Below are 15,528 nucleotides of genomic sequence, written 5' to 3' on the forward strand. Positions count from 1 at the left end.
TTCTGAGGTTTCCCAGATGCAAGATGCTTTGTTTGAAAGAAGAATAAAGATGCCCAAACATGGTTTTTAAAACTCTTTCCAGCTCTGGCTTCAGTATCTTGGCTTCATTCCTCCTGAACTTGCTGGCCAGATTCACACATCATGGTTTGTCTTGTTTATGAGTCTGTGGGCTGTATGAACTCAGACACTTATGGTTTATAAATCATGTTTATGGCTTACCATGCTGGGTGACTCCAGCCCGTGGCGATTCATTCAACCAGTCATTCAAACCACAACTGAATAAGCCATGGCTTCATGGGTCATGGGAACTTGGCCAGGGTTTCCTAGGAAGGAAACCTCACACAAAGGCTGCTTGGGTCCAATGGTATAGCTAGGGCAGTGTTTCTCAACCGTGGCAACTTGAAGATGTGTGGACACATGAAGAAGTCCACACATCTTCAAGTTGCCAAGGTTGAGAAACACTGTTCTAGAGGCATCCAGTATCAGCTGCTATGAGGTCAGCCACGCCATACATGACCTCATGGCAGAACGACATCATGACACGTGTGATGCCCCCCTCCCACTGTAGAAGCTCACGCACGACTCGCCTTTCGTACGCCTCCCCCAAAAACTCACACTCAAATACCCATCCATGATTCCATGCTTTTAGTACAGGAGATTAACCAGTAACTATCCAAGAAGGGATACAAAAATGAAATTACAGAGAAAATGAAAAATGACCAAACACACAGAGCGAAAGTTGCATATAACTCACTGGATTTCTGTAAAAACATGCAGAGCGGCACTGTTTAAACAAGAAACACTGTGAAAAAGCAGGATATGGCTCTAGAACGAAAGTTGAATTCTCGGCAACGAGGCCCAGCCGTTCAGAAGAGCCTCTTTTTCCGAAGGCACCTCAAACACTGAGCCCAGTTCAGGCTGCCAGTCCACCAGTTGGTCTTCGAACAGATTCACGACGCCTCTTTTCTCCAATTCACGGTGCCTCACCTGAGTGGGTTTCTACCACAGGGAAGAAGTTGCTTTACACAGGATTACTATTCTACTTTTTTCATTAATCCCACCCCTCTACACATCTATCCAAAGCCATCAACAACATAGGGGTGGGCCCGAGACAGGAAAAAGAGTTTCTTTCGAACCCAGAACCAGCCATCATGTTTCGGAAGTTCTGCCAAACCCTTTCGGATCAGTCACAGTCCAGCAGTAACAAAACCTGGAACGCTTCGGCTGTTTTGTTTGGGGCAAAACAAAATCCGGACAAGTTGGGCATGTCTAATGCCCGTTGCTCCTTCTCTACATGACGAATTCCACCAGCTCCCGCCTGCAATGTCTTTCCTTCCTTCCCTTCCACTGCCACCGTGTGACGTATCCCGCTGTCCGTCCTCCTTCCTTCCCCATCTCCCCAAGTCACCAGCGTCCTCCCCACTCCACCACTTCTATCTGGACCGGTCCCATCCATAGAGGGACGAAATGGCCCTGCCATTCCAGATGTGCACAGATCAATACACCCAGAACAGCTGTGCTTTGATTCAGGCATGGCCCACTCGAAAACCTCCACGCACAAGATGGTTTGTGCACAGAACGCTTTGCACATCCTTACAAAGGAAGAGAGCTAAAACCAGAGCAGCAGCACGGCCCAAGAGCTGCCAAGGAGGTGGCAGCAGCAGAGGAAGAGACACACCAGAAAAAGCTCCTTTTTGCAGTTTCTCAAAGGATGCAACTTTCCCAAACGATGCAACTTCAGGCAGACAGTTGTCTCGCTGCCACCACTGAAAAGGCCCTGCCGCTTGGATCCACCTGTGACCCCCAAGTCTCATAGAAGCAAAGGGGGTGTGTGTGCTCCCAAACTGTCTATGTTGTTAATGGCCCAGGTCCCCACACAGAATGCAGCCCAGAACGACAGGTGGGAAATGCAGCCGAGAAAAAATCCAGAGAGGATTCTCCATTCCGCCTGCTCGAGTCATTGGTTAGGCAACTGGAATTCCTTTTCAAGGCCAGCCTGGAGGAGGAGGATGTGAGTGAGGAGGGCTAGATCCAAGGAGACTAAATCGGGGATTGGTAATCTTTCAGGGTCTAGCAGTCACGTTTTGGAATTGTGGTAATGTGTTGGGGACGCCTGCCCAAGCAGTTCCCAGTCACCAAACATCGGTCCAAGGATCTCCATCACTTCCAAAGGCCTGGCCTGCAGCCATGTTCCATTTGCATTTCTGAAGGGGACCGCTGGTGTTTACAGGGGGCCCAGAGGCGTTTCTGAAAATAAAGATAATGCTGGACGCTGGTATGTTCTTTCTTGCAACCACACAAACTTCACATATCATTTTTCGGGAAATTAAAAACAAGGAAATCACATCTGGCAAGGGTTAGGGAGGTGTCACCCGATGTCACTGCTCTGGGATCAAGGCGGTAAAGGATGGGCACAGCCAGTATGAAAAATTATCTTGGTAATTCTTGTGAAGTGTTTTCATTGCTCCAAAGAGTGTCAATGACCAACCCTACCCAGGACTGAGTGCAGGGTGGGATAGGGGAATGTTAAAAAAATCAAGATGGCAGCCACAACCATTCAGTCAAAGCCCTGCCAGCTGGGAAGGTCACAAATGGCGATCACATGACCCTGGGATACTGCAACCATCGTGTGACCTGGTTGCCAAGTGCCTGGATTGGATCACATGACCATGGGGGTGCTGTGATGGTTGTAAGTCCCTTTGTTCAGCACTGTTGTAACTTCGAACAGTCGAACAAACGAATGGTCATTAAGTGAGGACTCCCTGTAAAAGGCTTCAATCACATTTTCATAGCTGCTGTCTTGATTTTTTTGATCCCCCTTGCAGATGTCCCTACTCTCCCCATTATTTTAAGTCTCTGAAAGCTTCAGGGATCCAAAACTTTCAGTCCTTGTTTTTCTTTCTAACCTGATGGAATATTGGAAAGAAATTTAGGGATTCAGGGTTCTGTCCTGGGATCCATCAGCAGGATAATTCTAACATGGAACGGGACCAAATTTGGTGTTGGGAGGAAGAAACTGGGAAAAGAAATAATGAGCTTGAAAATGAGGTGGATCTGTCTAGGGACTGCAGAGGAAAAAAATCCAGAAAAACTTCCTCAAGGCATCCTTATGAGAGGGCAGAGGCTCCGAAGGCTGCCGATTCCTCCATTCTAACCCCCACTCCTGGCCATGTGACCCAGAGCATCTCCTGGTCATGTGACCCAGAGCAGAGCTCTTATTAAGGGATCGGAATGGATTCCAGAAGCCCAACCCTGCAGGTTTCCCTTCTCGTTTATTTTGCAAATGGGGGCTTTCCTTGGAAATATAAAGCAGGTGCATTAAAACTCGCAGGGAGACGTGATGTACCCCCTAAAAAGGGCAAAGCCCTAGAACTGAACTTGACTCCTCACGTGGAATTTTCTTTGGAAGTGGTTTGCCACTCCTTTCCTTGGAGATGTTTTTTGACTTTCTCATCTGGCCTATTGCCCGAGATCCCCTGGTCATCTCCCATCCTAACACTCCCCTGATCCAGGCCCGCTTAGCCTTTGAGCCCAGGCAAGCTCAGCCAAGCGGGACCAGATTTTCAAGCTTTAGATCACCAAGGAAGAAGTAAAATTGTGCTGCTGAATATGGCCGTTTGGCTGAGATGGGCTTTGGGGGTGTGAGGAGCTGCAGTGGGTGGGCAGGAAGGAGCCTCATTAGCTGCCAACCACTGCTCTAGGAGAGTGCCCCAAGCTGTGGCCCCATTTCTTGATGTTTAGCACTGAAGAGCCCCCCTGATTTGCATGAGTCTGTTCCTTATCAGGATGACAAAACGGGAGCCTGACATCACACCAAAGACCTCCTCTTGGGTACCTGTATGCTGAGGCCACTCACAAGTACGTCAGGGTTGGACTTTACACCGTGACACTGCAACAGGTGTCCCCCACCCCCCACCCCCGGCCCGGTGGATTCCTATGACAATACAGCAATTACAGGATTTAGACCAGGAGAGAGAGACCTGAGTTCAAATCCACCTTCCATCCTGGAAACCCTGTGGCTGATTTTGAGCTGGTCACCTTGCAGGATCTTGCTGGGGGGATAAAATGAAGGGAGATTCCCAAACGGAGCTCCAGGAGCAAGGGCAGGATATAACCCTAGTAAATAAATACAGCAAATGGATTGGGGGCCACACACACAAAGCCTCCCCCCTCACTCCAGCAATCTCAAATGTCGCTGCATTTGCTAGAGAAAGAGGGTCCACGTGCCCATGTCTCGCACTCTGCTTCTGTTGGCATCTCCTGGATGGTCACTATTGCAGCCATGCCTGTCTTCTTGAAAGCCCTGCGTTTGGAAGACTGGGTGATGCTAGAGACCCTCTGTGCAAGAACTGGAGTCAAGCATTCTGGCTAGTACGTTGAGGGAGACTCAGTGGCCAAGGGTCTGGCGGAGGTGGAGCAGGAAGGGCCAGAAGTGGCCTGAGATCTCTGTCTGACAGGAACATGTCAGACAACGTAGATTAGGATGAGCTATCCTTAGACCCCTAGAGCTCCCAACCTTTAGAAACTCAATGTTATAGGAACTCACATGGGCCTCCATTGGTCTACTGCGGATGAACATCCTATATTCCTTGCAAATCTACGATATGGGTTCCTTGACATCTTCAGCTCCAGCTGAAGGACTTCTGCAAAACTCCAGGCGTTTCTACGGATCCTCTCGTGTCCCCGGTCTTCGCTGAGAGGTGAGATCTGTGCACAGACTGCAGTTCTTTCCTTCTCACCCCAAGAATTCAAATTAGGGTACAACGATTGCTTAGATGTGGAGCGTACTGACGGTTCAAGTCCAGCTCCCAGTCCCTCAAAGCGGGGCTGAAAAGGAAGCCGTCTGAAACACTGGACAGCAACAATCGGCCAACACACCAACAGTATAAAGCATACATATAAATAAATTTATATCTAACGCAAAGAAATGAAGTCTGTGTTCCGCACGAATGTCTTTCCACAGTGATTTCTACGGTTTCTCCCTTAAATTCTTCTACAATAAGGGCTCCCTCATCCTTCCACCCCCCCCCAAAAAAACCAGAGTCACTTTCATACTCCTAGCATTTAAATGCATCTTCTCCTGTGTGGATTCTTTGATGTAAAGTAAGGGAATACGCCCAACAGAAGCTCTTCCCACACTCCAGGCATTTAAATGGCTTCTCCCCGGTGTGGATTCTTTGATGGCAGCTGAGGTATTTGCTAGTGCTAAAGCTCTTCCCACACACCAGGCATTTAAAAGCTTTATCCACAATATGAATCCGTTGATGGCACGTGAGGTATCTGTTTGTGCTGAAGTTCTTTCCGCACACTAAACATTTATACGGCTTCTCCCCCGTGTGGATCCTCTGATGCGAGGTAAGGCTGGTGCTTCTGCTGAAGCTTTTTCCACACTCCAAGCATTTAAAGGGTTTCTCTCCCGTGTGAGTGATCTGATGTAAGGTCAGGGAGTTAGCCCAACAGAAGGTCTGCCCACACTCCAAACATTTGTAAGGTTTCTCTCCGGTGTGGATTCTCTGATGGGAAATGATGTATTTGCTAGTGGTGAAGCTCTTTCCGCACTCCAGGCATTTATACGGCTTCTCTCCCATGTGGATACTTTGATGGGAAATAAGGCTCGTGCGTCTTCGGAAGCTCTTTCCGCACTCCAGGCATTTAAAGGGTTCTTCCCCCGTGTGGATTCTTCGATGCGAGGTGAGACACTGTCTCGTAATGAAACTTTTCCCACACTCCAAACACTGAAACGGTTCCTCCCCTCGGTGAAGGCGCTGATGGTAGCTGAGGCTCGTGCTGTGGACAAATTTCTTCCCGCACTCGGCGCATTTGTACGGTTTCTCTCCTGTGTGGATCCGCTGGTGGGAAGTGAGGTACTGACGAGTGCTGAAATTCTTTCCGCACTCCAAACAGGAATGTGGTTTCACTCCGGTGTGACTCCGTTGGTGGTAGGTCAGGCTCGTCCTGTGACTGAACCTCTTTCCACACTCAGGGCATTTGTAGGGTTTCACTCCCGTGTGATGCTGCCGATGGTAAGTGAGGCTAGTGTTGTGGATGAACCTCTTTCCACACTCTAAGCACTTATATGGCTTCTCCCCTGTGTGTATTCTCTGGTGTGAAGAAAGGCTGGTGCTTCGACTGAAGCTTTTCCCGCACACCAAGCATTTAAATGGCTTCTCTCCTGTATGAATGATCTGGTGTAAAGTGAGAGAGTTAGCCCAGCAGAAGGTCTCCCCACACTCCAGACACTTGAAGGGTTTCTCCCCGGTGTGGATCCTCTGGTGACAGGCGAGATATTGCCTCGTGCTGAAGCTCTTCCCACATTTGGTGCATTTGAACGGCTTCTCCCCGGTGTGAACTCGCTGGTGGCAACCGAGGTACTGCCTCGTGCTGAAGCTCTTCCCGCACTCCAGGCATTTATATGGCTTCTTGGTCGTGTGGCTCTCCCAGTGAGCGATCAGGCTCGACTGGCAGTCGAAGGCTTTTCCACACAGAAGGCATTGGCTCCACTCGATCCCGTCTTCTATTTTTTCGCGGACCGGAAGCTCGTAAAATTCAGTGTCGTAAGAACCTGAAGGTTCGTCCTTCATTCTGCCGGCTTCAGCTTCTGCTCTCTGCTTGTCCTCCTCTTCGCTTCCGATTTTTCCCAACAATACCCCATGTATTTCTCCATTTTCGCTCTCTGGCCAATCACTTCCTGGCAGGGGGGAAAAGTGAAAAGACTTCCGGTAAGTTATGAAATTGTACCACGCGTGGTGGACTTGTGAAAAAGCAAAAAAAAAAAAAAGGAAACAGATACATATGATGATACAAAGAGTTTTGAAGACTAATATTGAGATCAAACCAGAACTTTTCGTACTGGGACTTATGGATAGTCAATTTGAAAAGATTGATGGAAGACTGATTTTATATAGGGTAACTGCAGCAAGATTATTATATGCACAAAGATGGAGAACTATTGAAATACCCACAATGGAGGAACGGAGGGTGAAGATGGCAGAGTCAGCAGAGATGGCAAAACTGACCTGTTTGGTCAAGGATAAAACAATACATTACTTTTATAAAAGTCTGGAAACCTTTTACAGACTTTTTGCTGGACATGGAAAAAAGAGAAATGCTGATTTCTGGTTTTGATGACTGAAAGGGGACTGAATAAGGGTCTGAAGGGAGTTTTGTAATGCGAAGGAGGAAGGAGGAATAATGGGTTTGTTTGTAACTGCTGTAAAGAAGGGCAGGAGTCGCTTCTCTCATTATCTTTTTTTTCTTTCTTAAACTTTCTTATACTCTAGCTTCTCTTCAGATCGTATAAATCTTTTGTCTTTTACTAAAGATTTCCACGGAGAGACACATTTATGAGTTTTCCTTGGCTGGTGGAGTAATTGATTCTGCCCCCCCCCCCCCCGCCGGTCATCTTGAATTTTATAGTCTTTTTATGTATATAGTCTTTTATATAGTATTATTTGTTAGTGAATTTATGATGGATATTTATATTTTTACTGTTTGATTTTAACCTATGAGCCACCCAGAGTCACCCTCTGGGGGAGATGGGCGGCATATAAATTTAATACATAAATAAATGAATGAATAAACTGTATTGTTTTCTGTGTTTTTTCTTTCCTTTAAGTGGAAACTTACCCAAGGAGGAGGCAATACCACTGTTCTCTGCCATCACATCCCTGTGCAAAGCTCTTTGGTCCGGATCCAGCAGTGCCCACTCCTCCTCTGTAAAAGTTACAGATACTTCCTCAAGCGACACCTAAAAAGCAGGAAACGTCGGCTTCTTACATTTAAGGCAGTACATTTCCTAGCAACTTTAAGACGGGTGGACTTCAACTCCCAGAATTCCCCAGCCAGCATTGAGAGGGAGGGACCAGCTTAGAGCAGCATTTCTCAACCTTGGCAACTTTAAGATGGGTGGACTTCAACTCCCAGAACAACAGGGGACTTGAGGAGCCAGTGGGGCAGAATAGGAGACCGTGCTCCTCAAACATATCCTTCTTTAGGGATATATCTGACAGCAGCAAAAAGCCGGCAACAATTCTTCCAAATCCAGGGAGATGAATGCCAGGCTCTCTTTCCCATCAGGATTATTCCCCTACCTGATCCAGCTGCCCAGAAGGAGGGTTACATCCAGCAGCCAGCTGTGGTTCATCCCCTGGAAAGAGAGAGAGAGAGAGATGCAAGGAAGATTGACTTCTCTGGGTGGAAGGCAAACTCAGGTTCTACCACGCAGGTGGACAAGCTGTGGATTCCAGCCCAGCCACAGTTCTTCAGCAACCTTCTTGCCCTCCTGTGAAAGATGGAGCCAAAGATGTTTCATCTTTTTCTTCCCCACAACAATAACCTTGGGAAGGAGGTTGGGTTGAGCAAGAAGGACCAGCCCAGAGGCCCCCAGGGAGCTTTTGGGCCTGAGGGGGTCTAGAACCTGGTCTCTCCACTCCTGGTCGAGCATTTTCACCCCTACCCCACCGTGGGGTTGAGAGGGAGGGATCAGCTTAGAGCCGTGTTTCTCAACCTTGGCAACTTTAAGATGGGTGGACTTCAATTCCCAGAATTCCCCAGCCAGCATTGAGAGGGAGGGACCAGCTTAGAGCAGTATTTCTCAACCGTGGCAACTTTAAGATGGGTGGACTTCAACTCCCAGAATTCCCCAGCCAGCATTGAGAGGGAGGGACCAGCTTAGAGCAGTGTTTCTCAACCTTGGCAACTTTAAGATGCTGGCTGGGGAGTTCTGGGACTTGAAGTCCACCCATCTTAAAGGTGTCAAGGTTGAGAAACACTGGTTTTAGACTAAGATGAAAAGTAGCTTAAAACACATTCATTTTCTGGCTCCGCCCACATTGTTCTGGTCCTGTCCCAGCATAAGATCAAATATTGATGCTGATGTAGTTCTTGGCCCCCGAATACTAGCTTTTTTATCCTGAACTTTTTTGCAACTGGGGGCTACATCTAAAAAACATTTTTTTTAATCTCCAAGGGGTGTAGTCAGTGATATCCTTGGATGGGGTTAAAGGATGCTGGCTGGGGAATTCTGAGAGTTGAAGTCCACCCATCTTAAAGTTGCCAAGGTTGAAAAACACTGATCAAAACCAACCCAATAAAATACATTTAACTCCTTTCCACCCCAGTTTCCCTTCTGGGAAAACAGCATTCCGTGATTGGATGCATTTGTCTTGATAGCTTTTTATGTTTATGACTACCCCGCTGTGACAGCCATTTTGTGAGAGCGCTCACAAGACATGCCCAAAATTCTGAATAGCTGCCTAACTCAGATTTATATCTGCACTGGCTCAGAACATTAAAGCAGTTTATATAGTTTAGTCATGCCTGCCAGCAAAAGATAAGCCTGAAAAATGGCCCACCAGCGCGTACCTAGCGTAGTAGCAACCTTGTCAATTTCTTGCTTGATCCGCCTTAACAACGGCTTTGGATGAGGGACGGATGGATTTTTTTCTATCCTGGGGAAGTTGGTAGTTTCTTCCACAACTCGGTCCTCCAAAGAGAAAACAAGAAGCCCCAAAGACCAAAGAGAAAGATCAGAAGAGGAACAGCACAGGAAAAAAATAATTTGGGTAGAATATTCCCCATTAATATTCTAATTTGTATAATAATACGGGCAGTCCAAGGATTATGCAGGGGGTTTGTTCCCGGACTCCTAACATGACAGTTTTTACAAAGGTCAGACTGCCTGCAGAAACCTGCCAGCCCGTTTTGCAACCCTGGTAATAATGTTGGGTTTACCTAAGTCAGGGCGTGTAAAACCCAGGAAAGGCCTGTATTGGTCCTTTACTAGAATGAGAATGATTTTCTCTTCCGCAGCAAGACACTTTTTGAAGGATGGAGTAATCTCAGTATTTTTCATTGGTAAATGAGCAGAAGAGAAGGGGATAGGTTATACAAATAAAGAAGTTCAATAGACCATCGGCTTCATGGGGCCATTAATTAATTAATTAATTAATTAATTAATTAATTAATGGGGCCATTGGTTCCATAGGGCCATGAATGAATGAATGAATGAATGAATGAATGAATGAATGAACGAATAAGATAAATAAGTGAAATGGGCCATTGGCTTCATAGGACCGTAAATAAGTAAGTAAATAAATAAATAAGATGGGCACAAGATGCTGTGAACAGAAAGTGGCCGAGGGAAGCTCAAGTGAGCCATCTCCAGGCCCTGTTCTCACCTGCTGCCTCTGCTCCTCCGCCTGGCTCAGCAGGAAGCCCTCGGCCAGGGCCACCGCCTGGGAACTGGTCTCTGCCCCACATTCTCGGACCCAGTTCTTCATCTCCGGGGGCAGGACAGCCAAGAACTGCTCTAGGATCACCAGGTCCAACATCTCAGCTTTGGAATGCTTCTCTGGCTTCAGCCACTGATGGCAAAGATCATGGAGCTGGCTGCAAACCTCTCGGGGACCCTTCGCACCCTGATAGCCAAGCTGCCGGAAGTGTTCTCGCTGGACATCAGAACTGGACGTATCCTTGGTCGGGGCTTTCTGCGCCCCCATCCCACCACCTTCTTTGCCACTTGAGCGCTGGAGAGGACAAGGGGCTCGATTGGCTTCTAGGCAGGCCTTCTTCTCTGATTTCTTCTCCACCTTGTGATCCAGCTCAGACCGTGACGTGGCCACGTTTGACCTGTCCTGCGAGGTCATTTCCAACGGCATTGTTGGAACGCCTTTTCTTCCCAACAAGGATGGGCGAGAAAAGCAGGGATGTCAAGTCCTGCCGAATCCAAAACAGGCTTTGATTGACCCTTGCGACAGAGGACACAATTATGCCACCTAACTCCAGCTGGTTCCCAGCTCCTTTGCCTGCAGACAAGTGAAAAACCCAGACCCGATTCACACGTTGCAGGAAACAACTCTAAACCCAAGTTAGCAAAAGATGACAGCTGCATTCCCTTAACATGATCTGCCTGAGCAAAAAAAAAAAAATCAAAAAATCACATTATAGCTTATGTGATGACCCTTTTGAAATAACACGCCGAGGAAGCAGCTGAGCAGCTGACACACACCGAACCCTGAATTACTCAACTCTATTTGAACCTAGTCTAGTATGTTGTGTGACTCCCACCCAAAGAGGAGCTAAAGGCACCTTCTCTCAACTAAAGATGCTCAGAAGACTTTGAGGGGGGACACCATCGGGCAGGGAGGCAACTTAACTTACTTTGCATCTGTTTTTTCAGCTGGATGACTGTTCCTCTAAGCGTTATTTATTTATTAAAAGGTGTAGCTCCTGCCTCTTTTTCAGAAGTTTAAGGTGGCGTACAGAGCATTTCCTCCTCCCATTTCCCCCCCCCCCATTTCCTCCCCTATGTGAGAGAGGGACTGGCCTAGGGTCCTCCAGAGAGGTGGTATGGCAGAGGGGAGACCAGAACCTGGATCACCCCCCTCTGTCCAGCCCCTTCCCCACTGCAGAGTGAGAAAGAGCAATCAGATGAGAAGTTCACTTAATTTGACCCTTACAACACTCCTGGGAGGTAGGCCTGACTGAGAGAAGACTGCTCCAGAGTGCCCTAGAGAGCTTTCATGGCTGAAGGGGGACCAGAACCTGCATTTCCCCACTCCTAGTCCAGCCCCTTTCCCATCATCCCACCCTGGCTCTGGGGCTGAGAGGGGGACTAGCCCAGGGTCTCACAGGGAGTTATCCCCACCCACCTCAAATGCAACCACTTGGCCCATTTTCCTGCTCCACTTTGAAGGTACAAATATCTGCTCAAATTGCCTCAAACACTCCTGTTTGTTTTGGCTTTCTCTGTTGTGGGATAACCCCAATTCACTGGTTGCTGCACCGAGCGCCTAGAACGGCTCCTTACCCCATTTCGTGGTTCCCGTACATCAGGATCCCCCAGCTTTTTAAAATAGCTTTATTAAATGAATTGCTGGCACACAGGCCCTTACCCCCAACAAATCAATTCAGGGATCTTTTTTGTATTTTTGTAAGCAATTGACCATTTCAACAATTCTGTCTATCTATCTATCTATCTATCTATCTATCTATCTATCTATCTATCTATCTATCTATCTATCTATCGCAACCTTGTGAAATGTCAAACAGGCAGCTACTGACTCTTGACCATTTTAATGTTGCAAGGGAGGGGGCAAGCAAGAGTAATAAATTCATTTTTACAGAAGAGGATGGAGGGGCAGTGATGGCAGGACCTGCAACAGCACATTGGACATTCAGGTTAGATTGGACAACGTAACCTGAACTGAATTCTTCTCAAGTTCATCAGCCCAAAGAGGTTTTCCTTCAGCCAGCTTAGACCCAGACAGACCCAGTCAGCTTAGACCACTGTTGTCCAAACTTGGCCACTTTAAGATGAGTGGACTTCAACTCCCAGAATTCCCCAGCCAGCGTGGCTGGCTGGGGAATTCTGGGAGTTGAAGTCCACTCATCTTAAAGTGGCCAAGTTTGGACAACACTGGCTTAGACCTTCGACAGGACAGAAGCAGCAACTGATTCTGTTTTCTGCTTTTCCTTCCCGGGAATCTCGAGCAATCCTTCCCTTTATGTTCTCCATGGGACAAACAGTTTGGAACTGAATCCAACTGAAGCCCTTCCTGGTGGAGAAACTGGACCCGTTCCCAAGAATAGATGGGCTTGTTTTCCGGTTCTTCCCTCTCTTATTATTTCTGTTTTGTTCTACTGCTTCCTTTCCTTATTATTCTTCTGTATTAAAACTGAATGCCTTTTTAAAATGTCTTGCACCAAAGCCGTACAACTTTAGGGAAGCTGTCATTCTAATGCACACTGCTCGTTCCTTGGAAAGATGTTTTCCAAAAGAAAGCCAACGAAGGGTGTGTGTGTGTGTGTGTGTGTGTGAATCTGCATGCACCAAGCCACCACAGAGAATTTCAACTCAGGCAAGTTGCAAATCCTCCACCCCGCTAGATCCCCTCCTGATAGAAAACCTGGAGCTAGATCTCTCCTTTCTGTTCACCAAGGCTTAGATTTCTTCACTCATAGCTGGGGGGGGGGGGGGGGGGGAGAAGAAGGGGAGGGGGAGGCAACTCTTTCACCCAAAAGAGTTCCTCCTTCCCTCCCTTCCTCCCCAGTCCAAACCATGGTAACAAAACGAAAGGCCCTCCACATTTGAGAATCTCATTCCCCAAAGTCCTACTACTAGGATGATGGGAGTTGTAACCCAAAAGTCTGATGGGTGGGAAAATCCCAACAATACCCAGAGCAGTGTTTCTCAACCTTAGCCACTTTAAGATGTGTGGACTTCAACTCCCAGAATTCCCCAGTTGGAGTTGAAGTCCACACATCTTAAAGTGGCTAAGGTTGAGAAACACTGCTCTGGGTATTTTGAGATGTTTGCCTGAAATCTAAAAAAAAAAAAAAAGCAAAGCCACCCTCAAATTCAGCTTGACTCTTGGAAACTTTCTGGACACCGCCATGCCCTTATCTTGCAACCGTACAGAAATGGTTTCCCACTCATTTCTTCTTTGCTTTTTCCTTCTCAGGAAAGTAGAAACCCCCCGACTCCTGGTGGTCTCCCTGCTCAGTAGGAGAGCCGGGGTGGGGGTGTCAGACCGGGAGCAGGGAGACTCGGGGTCTGGTCCCCGCTCAGCCACGGACACCCCCTGGGGGACTCGGGCCCAGTCCCTCTCTGTCAGCCTGCCTACCTCCCAGGGGTGTTGTTGCCCTGGGGAGAATTAGAGGAGGGGGCACGGACCCTCCCGAAGGAAACAAATCCACGAAGAAGCACTAGCCAGCCCGACACCGCTTAACTTTTTCGAGGCCAGCCCCGGGCAATCCGGGTTAGAAAATCTCTAGGATCGCTTCTTTGGGCTCACTCACCCCCCAGGACTCTACCCCACCCTCTTGAGGCCCAGATCCGGCTGGACTAGTAAAACGCTACCCCTCCCTACGGGCTCCGTTTCGCTCGTCCTCTGCCCCCCCAAGGGAAGGGGCTGGAGGCGGGCGGGGGGGCTGGACAGCAGCCGCAGCCTGCGGACGCGCGAGAATAACCTCGGACGGAGGCATCGCGCCGCAAGGCGAGAGTGCGGGGAGGGGGCGGCGGGGAGGGGGGCTTGGTCTTCTCCGCTGCAGTCTCCCCCCCCCGCCCCCGCCAGGCCTCCTTGCATTGTCTCTCCCGGCGCTGCCGGACCGCGCCTGGCTTCCCTCCGCCCCGCTCGGCGGCTCGCTCCGTCCCCGTCCCCGTCCCCGACGCCGGGCTGAAGATCGGGACTCACCAGCCAGCCCCCACCCCTCGGAAGGGGAGACAAAGGCCAGAGGAGACGCTGAGCAGGGAGGTGGGCGCGCCCCGTCCCCAACTCAGCCCCCCGCCGGCTCCGGCCTCGCCCCACCCTTTTCGCATCCGATCCGTCCTTCCTCGCTCGCATCCCCCCTCCGGCGCTCCTACGAGGGATACGCGCGCAAGGCCGGATGGGGAGGTGGCTTGGCCGCGGAGGGCCCCCTCCCCTCCCTTCCCTCCCCCCCGCTCCCCAAATTTCCCTCCTTCCTTCCTCTCTAGGAATCCCTTCCCACCGTCCCTGTAACCCTTCGGAAGCCGAGGGGAAGATGGGGGGGGGGGAAGAGGTTGGGCCGAAAGGAGGGGAAAGGACCATTTACGCAGATCGGGGGGGAGAGATGCGACGCTGGGGGCCCTCCAGCCTGCGACGCGGGGCTGCAAAACACACACGCACCCCCAGGTGTAAATGGCTCAGAAGCCACCTTTCCCACGTTAGAATCCCAACCTCCTGCGGGCGACCGGTTGGGGAACCTGCGTTCCAAAGGCTCATCCGCTCGAAAAAGCTGTCGAGAGACGCGCCAATCTACCCCGCTTTCCCCAAGCTGGCGCCCTCTGCACGTGTGGGGACCACCTCCCCAGAAGGAACAGAGTCATCCCTTCTGGAGTTGGGAGGGACTACAAGGAGCATCTGGTCCAGCCCTTTGCACTATGCAGGAAGAGCAATGCAACCCTCCAGAGATGGAGAACCTACCATCTCCGAGCCCTCAAACTGGGGAATCAGCAGAGTCTTGTCAGAATGAACCACGATCTTTGGAAGAACCTTTGCTCCTGAAACACAGAGGCCTGAATTTTGATCAAGATCTACAATTATAGGATTACGTTCTATTACCGTACATGGAATTTCATGATACTCCATATCTGATATACAGGTGAAACTCAAAAAATTAGAATATTGTGCAAATGTTCATTTATTTTTCTGCACAACTGTCAGGTCAGCAGTCTTTCCCATGCTTGTGATTCCTACTGAACCAGCCTGAGAGACCATTTAAAGGCTCAGGAGCCCTTTGCAGGGGTTCTGGATTCATTAGCTGATTAGAGTGGGACACTTTGAGCCTAGAATATTGAACCTTTTCACACTATTCTAATTTTCTGAGATTGTGAATTTGGGGTTTTCATAAGCTGTACGCCATAATCATCCCAATTATACCAAAGTAAGGCTTGGCATATCTCGCTTTGCATGTAATGCGTCTATCTCATATATTGGTTTCACCTTTTGAGTTGCCATACTGACATAAATGAACATTTGCATGATATTCTAATTTTTCGAGTTTCAC

The 15,528-nt window shown here is 48.9% G+C and overlaps 1 protein-coding gene and 1 pseudogene across 3 annotated transcripts; one reads left to right on the plus strand and one right to left on the minus strand.

The window, feature by feature from the left end:
* Nucleotides 1–630: 630 nt before the first annotated feature.
* Nucleotides 631–14,344, minus strand: LOC148213923 (uncharacterized). 3 transcript variants are annotated; one of them, XR_015793623.1, is made up of 7 exons: nt 14,196–14,344; nt 10,179–10,805; nt 9,364–9,484; nt 8,091–8,146; nt 7,627–7,747; nt 4,547–6,688; nt 631–2,247 (listed from the first exon to the last, which is right to left on the minus strand). XR_015793623.1 is itself a non-coding variant. In XM_088129451.1 (6 exons), exons 2-6 carry the CDS (start codon nt 10,656–10,658, stop codon nt 5,058–5,060), a joined length of 2,409 nt encoding a protein of 802 aa, XP_087985577.1. In that variant the 5' UTR covers nt 10,659–10,805; nt 14,196–14,344; the 3' UTR covers nt 631–5,057. The 3 variants fall into 3 exon arrangements, 2 of the variants coding, with proteins under 2 accessions (XP_087985577.1, XP_087985578.1); XM_088129451.1 differs by having other exon boundaries at nt 631–6,688; XM_088129452.1 differs by having other exon boundaries at nt 631–6,688; nt 10,179–10,716; nt 14,196–14,339.
* On the plus strand, nt 7,272–7,381 carry LOC112542549 (U5 spliceosomal RNA; annotated as a pseudogene).
* Nucleotides 14,345–15,528: the final 1,184 nt, after the last annotated feature.

This window comes from Python bivittatus, unplaced genomic scaffold (assembly GCF_059951505.1).
Source record: "Python bivittatus isolate LINGU-HERP-01145 unplaced genomic scaffold, Pbiv_v1 ctg000810_np1212, whole genome shotgun sequence".
NCBI lineage: Eukaryota > Metazoa > Chordata > Lepidosauria > Squamata > Pythonidae > Python > Python bivittatus.